The 21284-nt window shown below is 34.4% G+C and overlaps 1 protein-coding gene across 6 annotated transcripts in view; it reads right to left on the reverse strand.

The window, feature by feature from the left end:
- Positions 1 to 9886: 9886 nt before the first annotated feature.
- Positions 9887 to 21284, reverse strand: part of LOC134693707 (alkaline phosphatase, tissue-nonspecific isozyme-like) — a 42624-nt gene continuing 31226 nt past the window's right edge. For all 6 annotated transcript variants that reach the window (XM_063554606.1, XM_063554605.1, XM_063554607.1 and 3 more), the window contains 5 exons: positions 17775 to 17877; positions 13948 to 14088; positions 13473 to 13664; positions 13027 to 13164; positions 9887 to 10188 (listed from right to left, as the gene is read on the reverse strand). In XM_063554606.1, the coding sequence (XP_063410676.1) occupies positions 9917 to 10188; positions 13027 to 13164; positions 13473 to 13664; positions 13948 to 14088; positions 17775 to 17877 (846 nt within the window). In that variant the 3' untranslated portion in view covers positions 9887 to 9916. The remainder of the gene's footprint in view (positions 10189 to 13026; positions 13165 to 13472; positions 13665 to 13947; positions 14089 to 17774; positions 17878 to 21284) is intronic.

The following is a 21284-nucleotide window of genomic DNA, read 5'->3' on the forward strand; positions in this document are numbered from 1 at the left end:
ATCTACATATTTATGTGCGGTTCGCGTATAATTTTTGAAGTATGTCATTTATTCTATTGTGTTTTCACAATAGTTGTAAACCGGTTTTGGCGGTCAGTATATAATGAAAGTTTGCACGAGATTTAACTATCGAGGTTTGGGCAATGACCATTATCGTACGTTTCCTTTGTATTGAAGTTTAATTTCGTTATGTCTTTTATCGAGCCTGATAAACTACATGATATGGAAGATGTAGAAATGCCGGGTCAAGCTGCTTCTGTTGAAATTACAAATGCTGATTTGTTGTCGCTGATGCAAACTTATTTTATCAGAAAGTTGACGGGAATTGAAAGAAATTTTGCAGATACCACACATACTCTTGCACGAATTGTACAGAAATCTGAGAGTTCCTTCAAGTTCAAGGGTAACAAAGTGCAGTTTGAATTAGATTCTGATTTGTTAGACAATATTGATATTGCTGTAGACTGTATAGAGCACCGGAGATATGAGAAGGCTGTTAGAGTGTTGAAAGAATCTGGTCAATTTTTGAAGAAAAGGAATAACTTCTGGATGTTTTCACTTCCAGAACTGGACATTTGAAGAAATTGAAAAGAACACAGAGACTCAGATTGAAACACCAATAATATTGTAAGTACTATAGTATAAGATACATTATCAACAACCAAAATGTTTTATTATACTGTATTCATGCTGACACTTACTCTTTGGACAAGACAAGCTTTGACTGTACATAAAGTAATACTAACCCAACAACATCAATACAAACCAACATATCAGGACTGCATTTACAACACCAATGCTGTATAAGGGGTGAATATATACTTATCTGAACACCATCTAGACCCAGTAACATCATCTGTACAAACTTACTACTGGATAAAAAGCTGTAAAAAACATATTCAATTGACACAACAAAGTTTTAAAACTATCAGAGAGAGGAGTACACAAAGACTCATCTTACTCTTACTGAGTGGCATTGAGACGAACCCAGGCCCAAGACAGTCAAGATTTCTCTGCACAATTTGCCAAAAAGGCATGCAAATTGGAATCTATAGCCTGTGATTACTGCGACAAATGGACACACAGAAACTGTATTGGAATGTCCACAACAGAATTCAGTAATTTAGGTAAAAGTGAAGACACTTGGACATGCCCATCTTGTTCCACACCAAACAGCTCTTCAACTAAAATATATTTTATACCAAATGGAGATAGCAGCAAACACTCAACGCTAAACATATCAACCAATCCACTAATGGCAGACAGTATATCTGAAGCATCCATCCAGTCAACATCAGGATCCAGCATAAATTCCCCATCATTTAACTGCTCAACTTTCAGTACAGATATACCGATCATGACATCATCACCTATACCAGTAAAGACAAAGACAGTACCAAAGAACCAATTGAGAATCCTAAACATCAATTTTCAAAGCCTAAGGAAAAAAAGGTAAACTCCTTGAAACATTAATTGAATCAACAGAACCAGATATATTCATAGGCACTGAAACATGGTTAGACTCGAACATCAAGTCAAGCGAGATAATCCCAGACTATCTCAATTATGATACGGAACGCAGAGATCGCCGAAAAGACCCCCATGGGGGAATAATGATAGCTGCTAAAAAAACATTACAGCTAGGGAACATCACAAAAAGCAAAGACATAGAATTAATTACTGGTACAATACATATAGAAGGGAAAAAGAAAATGCTCATATGTGCTTTCTACCGACCACCGGATAAAACTGACGACACATATCTGAACCAAACACAGAATGAAATAAATACCATCAGAACAAAACATCAGAAAGACATCTTCTTAATTGGAGGCGACTTTAACTTGCCCGACATTAATTGGTCAGAACAATCCATAATAAACAGACAATATCCAATCAGGACAAACCAAACTTTCTTGGAGATTGTAGCTGATAACGGATTGGAGCAAATTGTAGACTTCACCACACGCAAAGATAACACCTTGGACCTTATACTAACCTCTCATCCAGCTTTTAAACTACGATGCAAACCATTACCATCAATAGGAAATAGTAACCATGATATCGTCCTACTAAACCATTTAAACCAAAGCAAGTTAGAAGAAAAATATACTTATTGAAGAAAGCAGAAATACACAAAATAAAAGAGGACTTGGCCAATTTCAACTTATCTTTCATTAACACTGTAGACAGAAATATTGAAACCATGTGGCAAGCATTCAAAAAAGCAATCCAAAACACAATAGATAAGAGAGTTCCAACAAAAATGAGCCAAGGAAAACACACACATCCATGGATAAACACCAACATCAATAGGAAGATAAATCAAAACAAGAGGCTCTCAAGAGCCTGAATCGCTCACCTTATTTTTTTTGGTTAAATCTCTAATCAATGATTATTTTGGCTTTTCAATTTATTTAAATGTTCTTTGAATCGTCCTATTTTCTTCAAAAGCAAAAAAAAAATCATTTTCTCCTATGTTCTATTTTAGCCATAGGAAACTTGTATGTCAAGTAGATCTTGACATACAAGGAAATAAAATATAAAATTTATACTAGATACTCTGAAACTCATTTAGCCTAAGTTTGGCTGAAATTGATACAGCAGTTTCAAAGGAGAAGATTTTTTAAAGTAAGTCAACATGATGAACAAATTGTGAAAAAAAGTCTTTAAAGGGCAATAACTCCTTAAGGGGTCAATTGACAATTTTGGTAAAATTGACTTGTTTGTAGATCTTACTTTGCTTAACATTTTTGCTATTAACAGTTTATCTGTATCTATAATAATATTCAAGATAATAACCAAAAACTGCAAAATTTCTTTAAAATCATCAATTCAGGGGCATTATACCTGCAAAACCAGTTTCCAGATTCGGCTGAAAATTTCAGGACAGGTAGATCTTGACCTAATAAATACTTCTTGTCTTATTTGCTCTAAATGCTGGAGTTTTTTTAGATATAAGCCAAAAACTGCATTTTAACCTGTGTTCTATTTTTGGTCATATTAACTTATTTGTAGATCTCTTACTTTGCTGATCATTTTTGCTGTTTACAGTTTATCTTTATCTAAAATAATATTCAAGATAATGACCAAAAACTGCAAAATTTCCTTAAAACTACCAATTAAGTGGCAGCAACCCAACAATGGGTTGTTTGATTCATCTGAAAATTCCAGGGCTGATAGATCTTGACCTAATGAACATTTTTACCTCATGTCAGATTTGCTCTAAATGCTTTCGTTTTTAAGATATAAGCCAAAAACTGCATTTGACCCCTATGTTCTATTTTTAGCAATGGCGACCATGTTTGTTGATAGATCAAAACTTCGGATACAATTTATTAACTAGATACCCTAAGGAACATTCAGTTAAAGTTTGGAAGTATTTGGCCTAGTAGTTTCAGAGGAGAAGATTCTTGAAATAGTTTACGACAGACGACGACGACAGACGACGACGACGACAGACGACGACGACGACGACGACGACAGACGACGACGACGACGGACGACGACGGACGCCAAGTGATGGCATAAGCTCACATGGCTATGCCAGGTGAGCTAAAAATAAAGCCCATAAGAAGGCCAGGAAAACGAAAAAGAAAAGAGACATGGATAGATATAAGAGACTCAAACAAGAAACACAATGGGAAGTCAGACAAGCCAACAAAATATATATGGAAGAAGTAAGCACCAATTATAAAGACAACTCGAAGAAATTCTGGTCGTATTTAAAGAGCAAAGGTCAAGAATGGACAGGTGTAGCACCATTGAAGAATAAATTGGGATTTCTGCAAAGTGACAATAAAAGCAAAGCTGAGATACTCAATGATCAATTCCAGTCAGTATTTTCAAAGGAAAATCTAAATAACTTTCCCAACAAGGGAAAAAGTAAAATCACAAAAATACTGAACTCAGAGGAAAATCAATTTGGAAAGTCCATCATCACAAGCAAAATCAAAAAACAAAACGCATCAAAAACGAATGGACAAGAACTGTCATATTCCTGACTTGGAAAGAGCCCATATTCTACCATGGATGACATCAAAATCAGCACTAAGGGAGTACACAAACTACTTAAAAACCTAAAATCACACAAAGCTACTGGTCCAGACTCAATTCCATCATTCGTCCCGAAAACAGCAGCAGACCAACTCGCTCCTTTTCTAACAGATCTGTACCAAACATCCCTTAACACTGGAGAAGTCCCACAAGATTGGAGAGATGCTAACGTGGTATCCCCTATTCAAGAAAGATGAAAGACATATAGCTTCCAACTATAGACCAGTATCATTAACCTCCATCACATGCAAGGTCTTGGAACACATAGTCCACAGCAGTATTATGGATCATTTTGACAAATATAATATACTTATCAACGCACAGCATGGATTTCGCAAAAAAACTATCTTGCGAATCGCAACTTATAATAACAATCAACGACATTGCTAAAAAACTGGAAAAAGGATCCCAAGTCGACATCATCCTTCTTGACTTTGCAAAGGCATTTGACAAAGTACCTCATCATCGCCTTTTTCATAAACTAGAATTTTATGGAGTTAACCCTAAAGCTAGAAAATGGATTTAATCATTCCTTGAAAACAGAATGCAGAGCGTAATATTAGAAGGAGCTGTCTCTTCTCAAGTCCCGGTACTTTCAGGCGTCCCCCAAGGCACAGTTCTTGGACCGCTATTGTTTCTGACCTACATAAATGACATGCCAGAAACATCAACATCATTTGAAACAAAACTATTTGCAGACGATAGCCTACTCTTTAGAACAGTAAACAACCAGGCAGACAGCGACCTTTTACAGAAAGATTTAACATCATTGGAAGAATGGGAGAATAAATTGCAAATGAGTTTTAACGCCAAAAAATGCATAGTTATAAGAATAACTCAGAAGAACAAAGAAGTGAGAGACACATCGTATAAACTCCATGGACATGCACTAGACAATGTTGATGCAAGCAAATATTTAGGCAGCAACAACCTATCGTGGGATAGACACATTTACAATATTGTAGGCAAAGGAAATAAAACATTGGGATTTATCAGAAGAAACCTAAAAGACTGCACAAAACCAGTAAAAGCAGCAGCATATACATCCATGGTAAGACCTTCAGTGGAATATGCCTGCACAGTTTGGGATCCAACGAGCCAACAAAAGATAAAATCATTGGAACAAGTTCAAAAAAGAGCAGCAAGATTCGTTCATAATAATTACTCAGACCGAACACCTGGCTGTGTAACACACATGGTTAAACAATTACAGTGGGAAAGCCAGGAAGAACGTAGAAAAACCAACATATTATGTATGCTATATAAAATCCAGCATGGGCTTATTGATATAGATAGACAACAATATCTTATACCCAATGACAGCCGGAACAGAGGTATATGCCGCTTTTACCAAGAAAGAACAAAATCTGAAACCTATGGACAGTCATTCTTCCCAAAGACCATCAGCGATTGGAATCAACTACCGGCTAGAACAACATCAGCCGATTCGATAGAGGGTTTCAGAGCTGCTCTGACGGCAGGCTCTGGAAGGAAGTGAAACAGCATAGAGTGTACATAATTTTAATTGTAAATTGGCGAATGTTTTTAATGTATATATATAAACTTTGAGAGGACTTGCTGCCTTGCCCGGCAATGCGCTAAGTTTTCGCGGGACCAAATACATTCAACATGAATACGGTTCCTTACTTGGAAGAAGAAGAAGCTGATTCGTATAGCTGATAAATCTGAAGGTGGGTGGAAAACTGTGGACGAGTATTTGTCGGATGACTTGGCTAGTGACTCAGAGGATTAGAAGCGCATTCGGGCGGCTGATGGCAGAGCAGTGAAGAAATTGAAAACCGTGAAGCAGGATAAGCGTCAAAACATAAAGAAAAACCCCACGGAATCTGCTGGTGGTCCGTCTAGTATTGCTCACAATGGTAATAATTGTGGTTTTTCACAGCAACAGCCCTTTCTTGTCGCGGGGGCCGCCGCCCCCATCACATCTCGTGGGAACAGAGCTAGGGACATCTGTTACATCTGTGGTCTATATGGATATTGGGCAAAAGACTAAAAAAAGGGGAAATTCAGCAGCTTCCAGAGGAGCATTAAACTCAGAGATCTCAGATACTCTTAAGGTACAGAATGTAGACAATTTTGACTCTTTTTATGATAATGAATCTGGTACCTCTTGTATAAACGTAAAAAATAGACTGAAAAATTCTTTAGATTTTTGGAAAAATATTAATGCTGTAAAGTTTATTTTAGATTTAATTGAGAATGGTTATTAAATACCTTGAATTAACGAACCAGAGAGCGTTTTGCTAAGAAATAATAAATCTGCTTTAGAACATGAAGATTTTGTAGAAAAGGCAGTTCAGGTATTAATTGATGCTAGCTTGATAGAAGAGGTATCGAACAGACCGCATGTTGTTAACCCGTTAACTGTATCGATTAATTCATCAGGTAAAGGTCGTCTAATTTTAGACTTGCGACACGTAAATAAACAAGTTGTTTATAGTAAGATTAAGTTTGAGGACTTGAAAACTGCCAGTCAGTTTTTGACAAGCGATTGTTTTGGATTTGCCTTTTATTTAAAAGCAGTATATCGTCACTTATTAGTCGTCCCTCTGTCTATATCACTCTGTTCATCTCTTAATATTATTCCGTATCATGTCTTTGTGACGTTAAATACGTTGACCCGGCCTTAATAACTTTGACCCGGATTTTATCAGCGACGTCATAATGTTTGAACCGACGTTAATAACTTTGACCCGAACTTATCAAGTCATCTTTTGTGTGCTGGCGAAACAAAGAAAACACTTCCGAAACACGCAAATATAGCCCGATAAATCGATTATCAGATTATCTGCATATTGATATTGTAAAATATCAGCTGCTTGGCATTATATGAAGGCTTTTTGATCTCGTTCGCTACGCTCACTCGACAAAAAGCTTCATATCATGTCTCGCAGCTGATATTTTACGATATCAACATGCAGATAACCTGATAATCGGTACATAAACCTTTTCCCCAATCAACAGAAATATTTGAAGTTTTCTTGAAAGTTTGGTGAAACGGTAAAATATTCTGTTTACAGTTTAACCGTTTGGCCTCTGTTCAGCGGGATACGTATTCACTAAAGTTGTAAGACCTTTAATTACTCACCGGCGCACAGACTGTATCAAAATAACAGTGTATTTAGATGATGGTTTATGTTTAGCGAAGACTGAAAAGCTATGTTGTGAACAATCTGTGAGGGTCAAAAACGATTTTATATTGTTTTTGTTCAAAACGAGGACGAGTGTATATGGACACCTGTTCAAACTTTTGTTTGGCTTGGTTTCACTTGGAATTTGAACAGTTCTTTGATGGAGTTGTCGTAAATTAAAATAGAAAATTTTATCAATTTGATTGATGTTATTCTGTCTAAAGCTTTTTAAATTAAAATTAGGTTATTAGCTAAATTTTGTGGAAAAATAATTTCCTTTTCACCAGCTATTGGAAATGTTACTCAAATTATGACCAGGTGTACTTTTTCTTTTATAAATTTAAAACAAGACTGGGATCAGCACGTTGATTTGAATGAACACTCAGATAGTGTTCAAGAAATTATGTTTTGGAAGCAAAATATTCACTGTTTGAAGCCAGTACCGTTATTACGGAATAATTCTAAATTTAATGTTTTCACTGATGCTAGTGATATAGGTGCAGGAGGTTATTTGCAAGGTGCTGATTATATTGCACACAGACAGTGGTCTGTGACAGAGGCAACAAAAAGCTCCACTTGGAGACAAATCAAAGTAGTTGAATTAACATTAGATAGTTTGGCGAAAGTATTAGAACACAGTTTACTTTTTAAGTTTTTACACAGATAGTCAAAATGTTGTTAGTATTATTAAGAAAGGAAGCAAATTACCACACTTGCCAATAAACTCATCATAGATACCAGGACTAAGTTTATATATACGTCAGACGCGCGTTTCGTCTACAAAAGACTCATCAGTGACGCTCGAATCCAAAAAAGATTTTGAAAAAAAGGCCAAATAAAGTATGAAGAGCATTGAGATAAAAAAATTCCTAAAAGTGTTGCCAAATACAGCTAAGGTAATCCATGCCTAAGGTAGAAAAGCCTTAGTATTTCAAAAAAATTTAAATTTGGTAAATAGTTAATTTATAAATATAACAATAGCTATATCAATTTTAAATACTTGTGTGTCGTGCAATATTTCATTATATGCACAGTGGATTCCTAGAGAGGAAAACGAAAAGGCTAATGCTTTGAGTAGAATTATTGACATTGATGATTGGGGCATATCTTTTGAAATTTTCTATTTTTTTAATACTAGTAGTATCTGGGGACCATTCACTGTTGATAGGTTTGCTAACATGCATATTACAAAGCTGGCTAGATTTATAATTCGAAATATTGGAATCCTACAACATCAGCGATAGATGCATTCACTTGCAATTTTTTTTAGATTTTTTAAGGAATAAAGACGTTCGATGTCTTCCTGAACATGACATATCAAATACGTTTGGCCCTCGTATGTAGCTGCTCTTCCTCTGTTCCATGCATTTAGTGGATGTGGCACTGTGTCGGTATTTCGTGGGAAAGTGAAGAGGTCAGCTTCGCAGACCGGGGAAGTTTTTCCAGATGTTACTGACGTTTTTGCCCGTTCAGTATGAAGACAGACATGGTCATCATAAAAGCATTTGTTTGCATCATATACGGCAACATCAACATTTGCTGTTTACGAGGCACGATTTGAATCGTTTGACAGGAACCAGAAGCTTTATGATACTGTTCCGCCTACCAGTGGTTCTCTTCCGAAGCACATCATAAGAGATGCATATCAATGTGGTAATTTTTGGGCGCATTCGACAGGTACATGTAGCAAGTCATGAACATTGGGGTTGGATGAAAGAGAACAATCAATGGCATTTGGAAACAAAAACGGACTTCTTGAGCTGTGGTTTCGTTCTCGTTTCAGGAACATTTGAAATGCAGATGCAAGAAATTCAGCTGTGTTTGCAACTAGAAATGCTACCGTGTTTGTCCACCTTGTACGAGTTGGTGTATTGACAATTTCAGATAATTATAAGATAAGCAACCTGTCTTTCTAACCAAACTAGGCATTTGAACTTAACAAATATCATAGAGATATCTCTTGATAAGTTGATGGAAAAGATAAAAATTGACATTTTCAACGTTTTTGTCCCCATTTTGGAAGCGGAGGTCACTGTTTTTCTTCTTTATATATTATTTCATCTAATTTAAGGAACTGTCATTCAAAATTTACATTGGATTATACCTTAAAAACAGCTCTCAAAGGATTTGAGAAATGTATCCAATTATATATGACGCCATATGCAAAATAAGCGGCCCATTTTTTAGAAATGAAAAAAAATTATGGCCAGCTGTTAATTTTATAAGTATCATTTAGTCATCCTTTATACCAAATTTCATGCTTGTATCACAATTTGCACAATTATTTTCATAATATCTCCCACTAAACATTCAGGACAGAGAAATACACCAATATACAACACAATGGTACATTTCGACATGCTAATAGTTATCAAAGGTACCAAGCTTATAATTTAATACGCCAGACGCGCGTTTTATCTATACAGGACTCAGTGACGCTCGAATCAAAGTAGGCAGAAAGCCAAACAAGTATAAAGTTAAAATGCAAAAAATGCGCCAAATACGGGTACGGTTATCTATGTCTGGGATGAGAAAATCATTTGTATTTAGAATAATTCTTACTTTCGTTTGCAAACATAAATTTATAACAAAATGACCGTCTTGAATTCACTAAGACAGACGCCAAAACCAGCGAACTCTGTTCAATCAAATGTTGTCTGAGGAAGTGAAAACCATAGTTCATTAATAATTGTTTTTACACTTCCTCATTAATATATAGAATAAAATACACAATTTAACAAAATAAAACATGAATTAAACAAATTATTCTGCAATGATAATGCAGTGTTTGTTTGCCTACAATGATCTTTGTTTTGACCAACGCAAGATGCATATGCCATCACATGGGCTACATAATGTTGTTCTTGTACACCATGTATAAGATGTGCCATTGGTCCCTTTGCATAAATTGCGACGTCTTCACCTCCATGGGTTTCGGATTTTAAAGGAACACCACTGTTTTGGACATAATCTTTATCATCTGAAAGAAACAGCAAAATAATAACTATTTTGAAGGAACGCCATTGTTTAAATTTTTTTTTAGATAAAAACTGAAATTGCTATGATTCTTCGGAAGAACAATTTTTTCCATTTGATAAAAAGGAGGAAATTAAAAAAAACCTCCAGTGAACTGTTTTATTATATTCTTTCTTTTCTGTCATGTGACTTGGTAATTGTATACTCGCTTTTGTTATAAGCCGTTGAATAATTAAAAAAAAATCCATATGGATACAATATAACAAAATCCAAATCATGGTATATATAACATTATATCAAATCTTTTTATTTTTATGTAATTAAAGTTGATGCTAACAAATGGAATCAAGCGACGTAAAATAATAATATCTACTAAGATGTTGAGCTTATGTCTGATCCATTTCATTTTGTAAGCAATGAAATGTGTAGAAATCAACAAAACTGTAATATCTAGAAGCTAAGCCTATATACTCTATAAGCCTACAATTTCGTTATTTTTTTCTTGAGGAATACGTTAAAGTAGAGTTTTAGCAAAGAAGATTAAGAATGCTAAAACTGTTCTTCAACTGCACATTTTTGTCATTTTGATAATGTCCTTAGATAGATTATGTACATCTCAACAACTTTTGACTCAGTGGTACTATATACTTTTCCGTCAGGTGGAAGGACATTTCAGTACTCCATCAAGAACGAGCAACTATTTAAAGACGAGAGTGCTCACACTGAAATATCTCGCCTTCTTTATTAATCATCAATATAAGGTTGATACTAGTAGTCCTAAATATAAAGCTTTATTACAACTGTCACATACACTTAGCATTAACCAGGAAAACTAAACATTGGCCATTGAACATGGAAAGGAGGTCAAGGTCAGATGAACCATGCCAGGCAGGCATGTACAGCTAACAATTCTTCCATACAACAAATATAGTTGACCTACTGCTTATAAATTTAGAAAAAACAAACCAAAATACAAAAACATAACATGTGGTCATAGAGATCATAAAATATTTCCATACACCAAATAAAATTGACCTATTATAAATATTATAAGAAAAAAAAGACCAAAACTCAAACAACTTAACTTTGACCACTGAACCATAAAAATGAGGTCAAGGTCAGATGACACCTGCCAGCTAGAAATGTACACCTTGCAATCATTCCATACTCCAAATATAGAATACCTATTGCATACAGTATAAGAATAACAGACCAAAACACAAAAACTTAACTATAACCACCGAACCATAAAAATGAGGTCAAGGTCATATGACCCCTGCCAGTTGAACATGTTCACCTTACAGTCCCTTTAAACACCGAATATACTATACCTATTGTTTATTGTATCTATTAAGATATGGACTTGACCACAAAAACTTAACCTTGTTCACTGATCAATGAAATAAGGTGAGTTCGAGTGAAAACTGTCTGACGGGCATGATGACCTTGCAAGGTACGCACATACCAAATATAGTTATCTTATTACTTATAATAAGAGAGAATTTAACATAACAAAAAATCTTATCTTCATTTTCAAGTAGTCACTGAACCATGAAAATGAGGTCAATGACATTGGACACGTGACTGACGGAAACTTCGTAACATGAGGCATCCATATACAAAGTATAAAGCATCCAGGTCTTCTACCTTCTAAAATTTAAAGCTTTTAAGAAGTTAGCTAACACCGCCGCCGCCGCCGAAGGTCGCAGGCTCGACAAAAATCAATCTTGCAATTGGTGCACTTAGGGGGGAAATCAACTGTTCTGGATGAATTTTCGTGTAAATAATACAAAAAAATGTTAATTGTTTCCTCATATTACTTGATTTTCTTTTAACGAGTAACAAGGATGTCCTACCACAGAGTCGGAAACCTGACAGAAAATTATATACTCCGGAGTCATATGCAAAATAGACTATTAAGTAAATCAACTGTTTACAAACTATTTTGATTGCGTGTATCCCCGGATTAGCAATACGACGGGCATCACATTTGTCGGTGGGTTTGTGTTAACCACTCTTTAGTATTCTATGTTGTGTGTTTTATGTACTGTTGTTTGTATGTTAGTATGTTTATCTTTTTATTTTTTAGCCATGATGTGATCAGTTTATTTTTACTTTTGAGTTTGAAAGTCATTTTGTTTTTTTCTTGGTTTTTGTTGTGTTGTTGTTTATCCCTTAATGCGGACTTTCGTCGAATTTTAAGTTTTATGTTAAGCACAAAACAGGTGCAACTAATGGAACAAAAACTGCATACACGGAACACCTAAGATCATTTTTGTCCGTGTTGATTTATTTGTTATATCATCTTGTCAACTTTTGTATTAGCCTTTGTACTTTCAAATATTTTGGTTTCGAGCACCACTGAAGTGACCACAATTGTCGAATGGTCATCTGATGCTGTGAGACTGATATATCTTCATGCTCTGTTTATTTTCAACTTGAACAGACAAAAATAATCTTATCTTTTCGAAAATTTTGTGTTATCTGTCACCTTCTTTCGTTCAGTTCATAAGCAACATGACGGGTGTCACATGTGAGCATGATCGGTGCTCCCTTCCAAAGCATCTGAGATATCCCGCAGTTTTAACGAGGTTCGTGTTGTTCGGTCTTTAGTTTTCAATGTGTTGTTTCGTGTACTGTTATTTGTCTGTTTGTCATTTTCTTTATTTCAGCCATTGCTTTGTCAGTTTATTTACAACTTATGAGTTTGAATGTCCCTTTGTTTTATTTTTTTATTACTTTGTAGGCAGAGTAAAATAAATGAACATTGATTCTAAACAATGCACATTTTCAAATCATGATGATTAGCGACATAAAATTTGCTGATTAAAAATTAACTTACGCAAATTGTGTACTTCCTCTAATGGGTCAGTTCTTCCTGATCCTGACATGTTGAATCCTGGTCCATTAGCATACAATAGTGTAGTATAAGCTTTGCCGTCTAACGGATACCATTGACGAAAAAGAGGGTCTACTACACCTGAAATCACAAAATAAACAGTAATGTTCAACTTAACTTAAAAACTTGTGTATATAAATAGAGTATTTTAGAAAGGACTGGTTTGCTTCCCCTCGTTCTAATGATGAAGGATCAGATGAAATGTTCCAAAAGTATCAATATTCTTTAATTTCTTTATTTTTGCTTTAAAACACACAAACTAAATTCCCAACTTTAACTTAATAAAAACCAAATCACGCTAATATGTTATCTAGTTACAAAAAATAACACCGCATTTTACAAAATTTGCACCTGCCAGAATCCTTTTTCTAAGTCAACAATAATTTTACCTAATATGTCATTGCCTCGTTTTGGATATCCAGCAATATTGAACACATGAGAATGGTCAGCAGTGACGACAATCAATGTTTCTTCCTCGTCAGTTAGTGCTACAGCTTCTCTCACGGCGTCCTCTAAGCTTAACGTCTCGTACAAGGCTTTCTTAGCTTTTCCATCATGATGCCCATGATCAATACGACCTCCTAAAAGATAAAATTGTAATTCTCATTTCAACTTTTAATTTTCAAACTTAAATTTGTGTAATTCTTTGCAAAACATGTATTGGTTCAATTAGCCTAAATATTCAACAGAGTTATACTTGAATTGGACATTTTTAATGTTTTATCAATTAAAAATAAAATTATGAGATATGGACATCTATGAAAAGCTGTAAATAATATCAAATGTAGACACTGTAAACTAACTGCCCTTGTTGTCTCTTTTGTGTTCGATGTTTATTTATAGTGATATATATATTTACTTTACCTTCTACCATAAGAAAGAAACCATTGTCGTTTTTGCTTAGAATCTGAATAGCTTTCCTGACTAGCTCGGACAATGAAGGTTCTCCTTTATCACTTTGATCTCTTTCTAATTCATAGTCTAAATGGTCTTGCTGGAAAAGTCCTAAAACAGAACAGAAAGGAATTGAATAATTGTGTTATTCATTTTATGTGGTGTGTTCTTATTTTGATAGACCTATTATTTTGGAGTTAACATGATGATACTGTTTATACTTGATTCAGTATATATTTTCATTTTAATGAATAATTTGGCAAGTTCTTAGTCCAAGCGGAGTTACAAAAAATATTATAATATATTTGATGTGTTTGTTGACATCAAATATATCTTCAGTCATCATGAGAAAACATTTAGACAGGACTATGCCAGGTGTTGTCCAATCGTTTGATGTGTTTTATCCATTTGATTTTGCCATTCGATTAGGGACTTCCCGTTTTGAATTTTCCTCGAAGTTCAGTATTTTTGGGATGTACTTTTTAGCAGTATCAAAATATAAAGTGGCATATATAACAGTGCGACAGTATTGGCTAACATAAACATAGGAAACAGTTGAACAACGCTGTTTGATAGTCATAAATCGAATACGCCGACATACTTAGAAACGGAACATTTGATAACAACTGCCATATGCCTGATTTGTATAGGAAATAAATGGTGGGTTGAATCTGGTTTTATGTCTAGCATAGTTATTCCCCGCGAATGCTGCATTGCAATTTCAATATGATGAAAATATCAACTGAAAACCAAATTGGACATTCAAAACATAAATATACAAAAGCAACTGTTATTGTATAGATAATACGATTGGGATTGACAGTTGGATATAAACAGCTTCTACCTAGAACCTGTAATATAAACAGATTACTTAACCTTATTTCAATTGAGACATGGTTCTTGAAAATAATCAACATCAAGTATTCTAGCTATATGCCTTTAAGTTTTAAAGTCAAAAAAAAAAAAGATGATCAACACCAAACAGTTATAGAGGGGAATATGAACTCAAATATCGAATCAATGAGGGTACATGTAAGTTAGACATAAGATTAGTTGTTAACCAAGGCTCTTATCACGTAAATCCATTTAGAATAAGCATGCATATAAAAAATTGTGGAATTAAATGAACACCAACCAAAGAATGACCTGGTTCGTCTATAAGATAACGGTTTACTGTTAAGAGTTTAATCCCGTGCGAATCCATACTCAGTACACGTGTCATAGTAGAGTTTTGATTGATTTGAAGAGGGTTGCTAAATGTCAAGAAGCAAATTGAGAAACATACGAATAAGACAAACTGAAGGCAACAAGACGGGTTGAAATTTTAGAAATCAAACTGTCATTAAAATTAGACTGATATTACGTGCTCTGCAAAGGTAAGCATGTAAACTTAAATTAGTGTGATTTTGTATTCAAGAATGTTTTATTTAAAAATCTGTCTTTGCAATCGTATATATATATATGATGTTCATTTATGGTAAGAAAAAATGAGAAACAAATACTCCTTATATGTGTGCACAAATTTAGGTCATTTGGCTAATTTTAAGTACGTTTTTTTTGTAATTTGGGCGCGTCGTTGTTGAAAATCTGGCTTACCTAGTAAATAATCTGTTTTCGTTGGATCTATCTAGAGAACAAGACATAAAACTTTACACGTAACACCAATCAGTAGGCAACACTTACAACTCCACTTTATTCAATTTGGTGAATCAAGTATTTTATACCTCAGGTATGAAATGAGTGAACTTGACCGTTACTTAAGGTATTGGCCCCTTTTGCAGTTCGTTTTAACGTGGACAGTAAGAAAAAGGTAAAACCTTTCATTGGAAGATAGCAAGGCCACGTGAAACGAATGGATGTAAGTTGAAAACAAAATAAAATTGAGAAAGGAAATGGTGAATATGTCAAAGCTACAACCACCCGACCATAGAGCAGACAACAACCGAAGGCAACCAATGGGTCTTCAATGTAGCGAGAATTCCCGCACCCGTAAGTGTCCTTCAGCTGGCGCCTAAAAATATGCATAATAGTACAGTGATAATGGACGTCATACTAAACTCCGAATTATACACAAACACCAAACAGTTATAGAGGGGAATATGAACTCAAATATCGAATCAATGAGGGTACATGTAAGTTAGACATAAGATCAGTTGTTAACCAAGGCTCTTATCACGTAAATCCATTTAGAATAAGCATGCATATAAAAAATTGTGGAATTAAATGAACACCAACCAAAGAATGACCTGGTTCGTCTATAAGATAACGGTTTACTGTTAAGAGTTTAATCCCGTGCGAATCCATACTCAGTACACGTGTCATAGTAGAGTTTAGATTGATTTGAAGAGGGTTGCTAAATGTCAAGAAGCAAATTGAGAAACATACGAATAAGACAAACTGAAGGCAACAAGACGGGTTGAAATTTTAGAAATCAAACTGTCATTAAAATTAGACTGATATTACGTGCTCTGCAAAGGTAAGCATGTAAACTTAAATTAGTGTGATTTTGTATTCAAGAATGTTTTATTTAAAAATCTGTCTTTGCAATCGTATATATATATATGATGTTCATTTATGGTAAGAAAAAATGAGAAACAAATACTCCTTATATGTGTGCACAAATTTAGGTCATTTGGCTAATTTTTAGTACGTTTTTTTTGTAATTTGGGCGCGTCGTTGTTGAAAATCTGGCTTACCTAGTAAATAATCTGTTTTCGTTGGATCTATCTAGAGAACAAGACATAAAACTTTACACGTAACACCAATCAGTAGGCAACACTTACAACTCCACTTTATTCAATTTGGTGAATCAAGTATTTTATACCTCAGGTATGAAATGAGTGAACTTGACCGTTACTTAAGGTATTGGCCCCTTTTGCAGTTCGTTTTAACGTGGACAGTAAGAAAAAGGTAAAACCTTTCATTGGAAGATAGCAAGGCCACGTGAAACGAATGGATGTAAGTTGAAAACAAAATAAAATTGAGAAAGGAAATGGTGAATATGTTAAAGCTACAACCACCCGACCATAGAGCAGACAACAACCGAAGGCAACCAATGGGTCTTCAATGTAGCGAGAATTCCCGCACCCGTAAGTGTCCTTCAGCTGGCGCCTAAAAATATGCATAATAGTACAGTGATAATGGACGTCATACTAAACTCCGAATTATACACAAACACCAAACAGTTATAGAGGGGAATATGAACTCAAATATCGAATCAATGAGGGTACATGTAAGTTAGACATAAGATCAGTTGTTAACCAAGGCTCTTATCACGTAAATCCATTTAGAATAAGCATGCATATAAAAAATTGTGGAATTAAATGAACACCAACCAAAGAATGACCTGGTTCGTCTATAAGATAACGGTTTACTGTTAAGAGTTTAATCCCGTGCGAATCCATACTCAGTACACGTGTCATAGTAGAGTTTAGATTGATTTGAAGAGGGTTGCTAAATGTCAAGAAGCAAATTGAGAAACATACGAATAAGACAAACTGAAGGCAACAAGACGGGTTGAAATTTTAGAAATCAAACTGTCATTAAAATTAGACTGATATTACGTGCTCTGCAAAGGTAAGCATGTAAACTTAAATTAGTGTGATTTTGTATTCAAGAATGTTTTATTTAAAAATCTGTCTTTGCAATCGTATATATATATATGATGTTCATTTATGGTAAGAAAAAATGAGAAACAAATACTCCTTATATGTGTGCACAAATTTAGGTCATTTGGCTAATTTTTAGTACGTTTTTTTTTGTAATTTGGGCGCGTCGTTGTTGAAAATCTGGCTTACCTAGTAAATAATCTGTTTTCGTTGGATCTATTGCATTGAAATCCGAGTTATTCCAAACGTATTTGTAAATAGCACCTCTTTCCTCTTTGTCTAATTTCCACATCTGATCGGATAGAAAAAGCAAATAATAATTGAAATTAGTGTTGTGTAATGACAACAACACCTAAATGTTACAGATCTTATAGACCTCACAGAACAAGACATAAAACTTTACACGTAACACCAATCAGTAGGCAACACTTACAACTCCACTTTATTCAATTTGGTGAATCAAGTATTTTATACCTCAGGTATGAAATGAGTGAACTTGACCGTTACTTAAGGTATTGGCCCCTTTTGCAGTTCGTTTTAACGTGGACAGTAAGAAAAAGGTAAAACCTTTCATTGGAAGATAGCAAGGCCACGTGAAACGAATGGATGTAAGTTGAAAACAAAATAAAATTGAGAAAGGAAATGGTGAATATGTCAAAGCTACAACCACCCGACCATAGAGCAGACAACAGCCGAAGGCAACCAATGGGTCTTCAATGTAGCGAGAATTCCCGCACCCGTAAGTGTCCTTCAGCTGGCGCCTAAAAATATGCATAATAGTACAGTGATAATGGACGTCATACTAAACTCCGAATTATACACAAGAATTAAAATTTAAAATCATACAAGACTAACAAAGGCCAGAGGCTCCTGACTTGGGACAGGCGCAAAATTGCGGCGGGGTTAAACGTGTTTATGAGATCTCAACCCTCCCCATACCTCTAGCCAATGTAGAAAAGTAAAAGAATAACAATACGCACATTAAAATACTTTCAAGAGAAGTCCAAGTCCGATGTCAAAAGATGTAACAAAAGAAAATAAATAAAATGACAATAATACATAAATAACAACAGACTACTAGCAGTTAACTGACATGCCAGCTCCAGACCTGAATTAAACTGATTGAAAGATTATGTCTTCATCATATGAATATCAGGTTCAATCCCTCCCGTTAGGGGTCTAGTATCATACTATCATAAAATATATGAGAAGAACATAACCCGTGTCATGCCAACAATAAATGTGTTTAGTTCCGATGCAAAGACCCTATCAGTGAATCAATGTTAAAGCCAAAATATGCAATATTTAATGACCTGACAACAGTATCGTAACTATATCCCCTTTTAATAAGTCTATTTAAAGGTTTTGTTAGTTTCTGAGGAGAATAATGACATTTTTGTGCTTTATAAAGAATATTTCTATAAAAAATTGGATGTGAAATACCTGAACGTAGAAGATGTCTGCATGTTGAGTTATATTTACGAATTATTTCCTTATACCGGTGATAAAATTTAGTAAATGTTTTGACCAGTTTGTGATATCGAAAACCCTGGTGTAATAATTTTTCAGAAATACATAAATTTCTCTCGCTAAAATCTAATACGTTGTTACATACACGAGCGAATCGTACAAGTTGATATATATAAACACCATAAGATGGTGACAAGGGAACGTCACCATCTAAAAATGGATAATTAACAATAGGAAATGAAAAATCATCTCTTTTATCATAAATTTTTGTATCAAGCTTCCCGTTTATGATATAGATATCAAGATCGAGGAAAGGGCAGTGGTCATTGTTATCATTATCTTTATTTAAAGTAAGTTTTACAGGATAAATTTCTTTAGTATACATACTGAAGTCGTCATTATTGAGAGCCAATATATCATCCAAATATCTAAAAGTATTGTTAAATTTTTGTATCAAATGTTGTTTTGATGGGTCTTTGCTAATTTTAGTCATCAATTGTAACTCATAACAATACAAAAACAGGTCCGCAATAAGTGGTGCACAGTTAGTCCCCATTGAAATTCCAATACCTTGACGATATACGGAATCTCCAAAGCGAACAAAAATGTTATCAAGTAAAAATTCAAGCGCATAAATAGTATCAAAGCATGTCCAATTGACATAGTTCTTTTGTTTATTGCTACTAAAAAATGATCTGAAAGAGTTTGAACATATGTACTCGCATTCCGACTTTTTAAATGCCCAGTTAATTAGGAATATGAATTTGTTTTCTTAATAAGAATATGAGGCAAATTGGTATATAGGGTAGAAAAATCAAAACTTTGAACAGATTCAAAATCACCAATATATGCATGCAATTTATCAAGTACTTCCAACGAGTTTTTGACTCTCCAAAAGTAATTAATTCCACTATTTTCAAAGGCCTTATTTGAACAATTTATTATCAGGTTTTTTATTGTACCAAGTGTACTAGTAAGTAAAACAGACAATTTAGTAGTTGAACAATGGCTAGAAGATGGAAAAATCTATATTTGTAAGGTTTTTTGTGCAGCTTCGGAAGCCAGTACATAGTTGGGACTTTCATTGTGTTTGGTTCTTTTTGTAAAGAAGTAGCTAAAAGTTTATGTTTGTTACAGATGTCGTTTTCTGAAAATGAAGTCAGTTGGAATGTTGGTGAATTCGTGATTTCCTTTTGCAGAACCTCTATATAAAATTTACGTCAAACAATAATGATATTATTAGCAGCTTTATCAGCCGGGACAAAAACAAATTCCTTGGCTAGTTCTGTTAGTTTATTTTTGATACGTGAAATAGGGTTTTTATACTTTTTGGAAAGAGTAAAATGTTCTTTAAAATGTTGTATTCGAATATTAACTATCTTCATTACTGAATTAAAAAAAAGAGTCCAAAGATTTTTTGTCAGCTTTTTCCCGTTTTACCCATTTCAAACAGTAGGCACGGAGTGATTCGTGGATGATATTACGACACTCATTCCAGTTAATAGTTGCCAGGGGCCGATATTTAGGTCCTTTACTGAGGAATGATTTTAACTCTCGGTCGCGAACGATGTTAAGGTCTCCTGTTATAACATGGGAAATTGGGCCATAAGTGTATTCTGAATTACTGCAATTACACGACATAGGTGTATTTTCAGTGATATTTACATCTTTACACAACTGGCTATAATTAAACACATATTTTCGGGTAGATTTCTTGTAAATATAACAAATGAGAGGGAGTTCAGTATTATAAAAATATCCAGGAATTTGGTCTTTAACAGAATGGGCGTTAAAAATACCGGCAATATTTACAAAATCAAAAATTGTATTGACATACTTTATTTTAATAAAATGTTTTTTATGATCTTCAGGGTGATCAATTTTTAGAAACAGTTTAGAATAACAATATGCCATTATAATTTGGACAATTTCATACTTAGGACTGTAATATGAAATTGTGTTGCAATCCTCTAAAATTTTATTTAATTTATTTATAGGTAAAGAACAAAGCTTGGTTAGCAGATAATGTCTGCCGTTGTTTTTTGAAATAGAAATTGGGTCCGAAATATTTGTATGGTTGGTCCGAAATTTTCTTTGATTGCGATTTTTTCTGTGTCCATGAGAACGATTTTACGAACAGTTTTAGAAACTATATCCAAAATGTTAACAGAATCGGTTCTTGATATATTGCCAATTCCCATGATATTATCATTAAGACCGAGAGGGTAG

This window comes from Mytilus trossulus, chromosome 12 (assembly GCF_036588685.1).
Source record: "Mytilus trossulus isolate FHL-02 chromosome 12, PNRI_Mtr1.1.1.hap1, whole genome shotgun sequence".
Lineage (NCBI taxonomy): Eukaryota > Metazoa > Mollusca > Bivalvia > Mytilida > Mytilidae > Mytilus > Mytilus trossulus.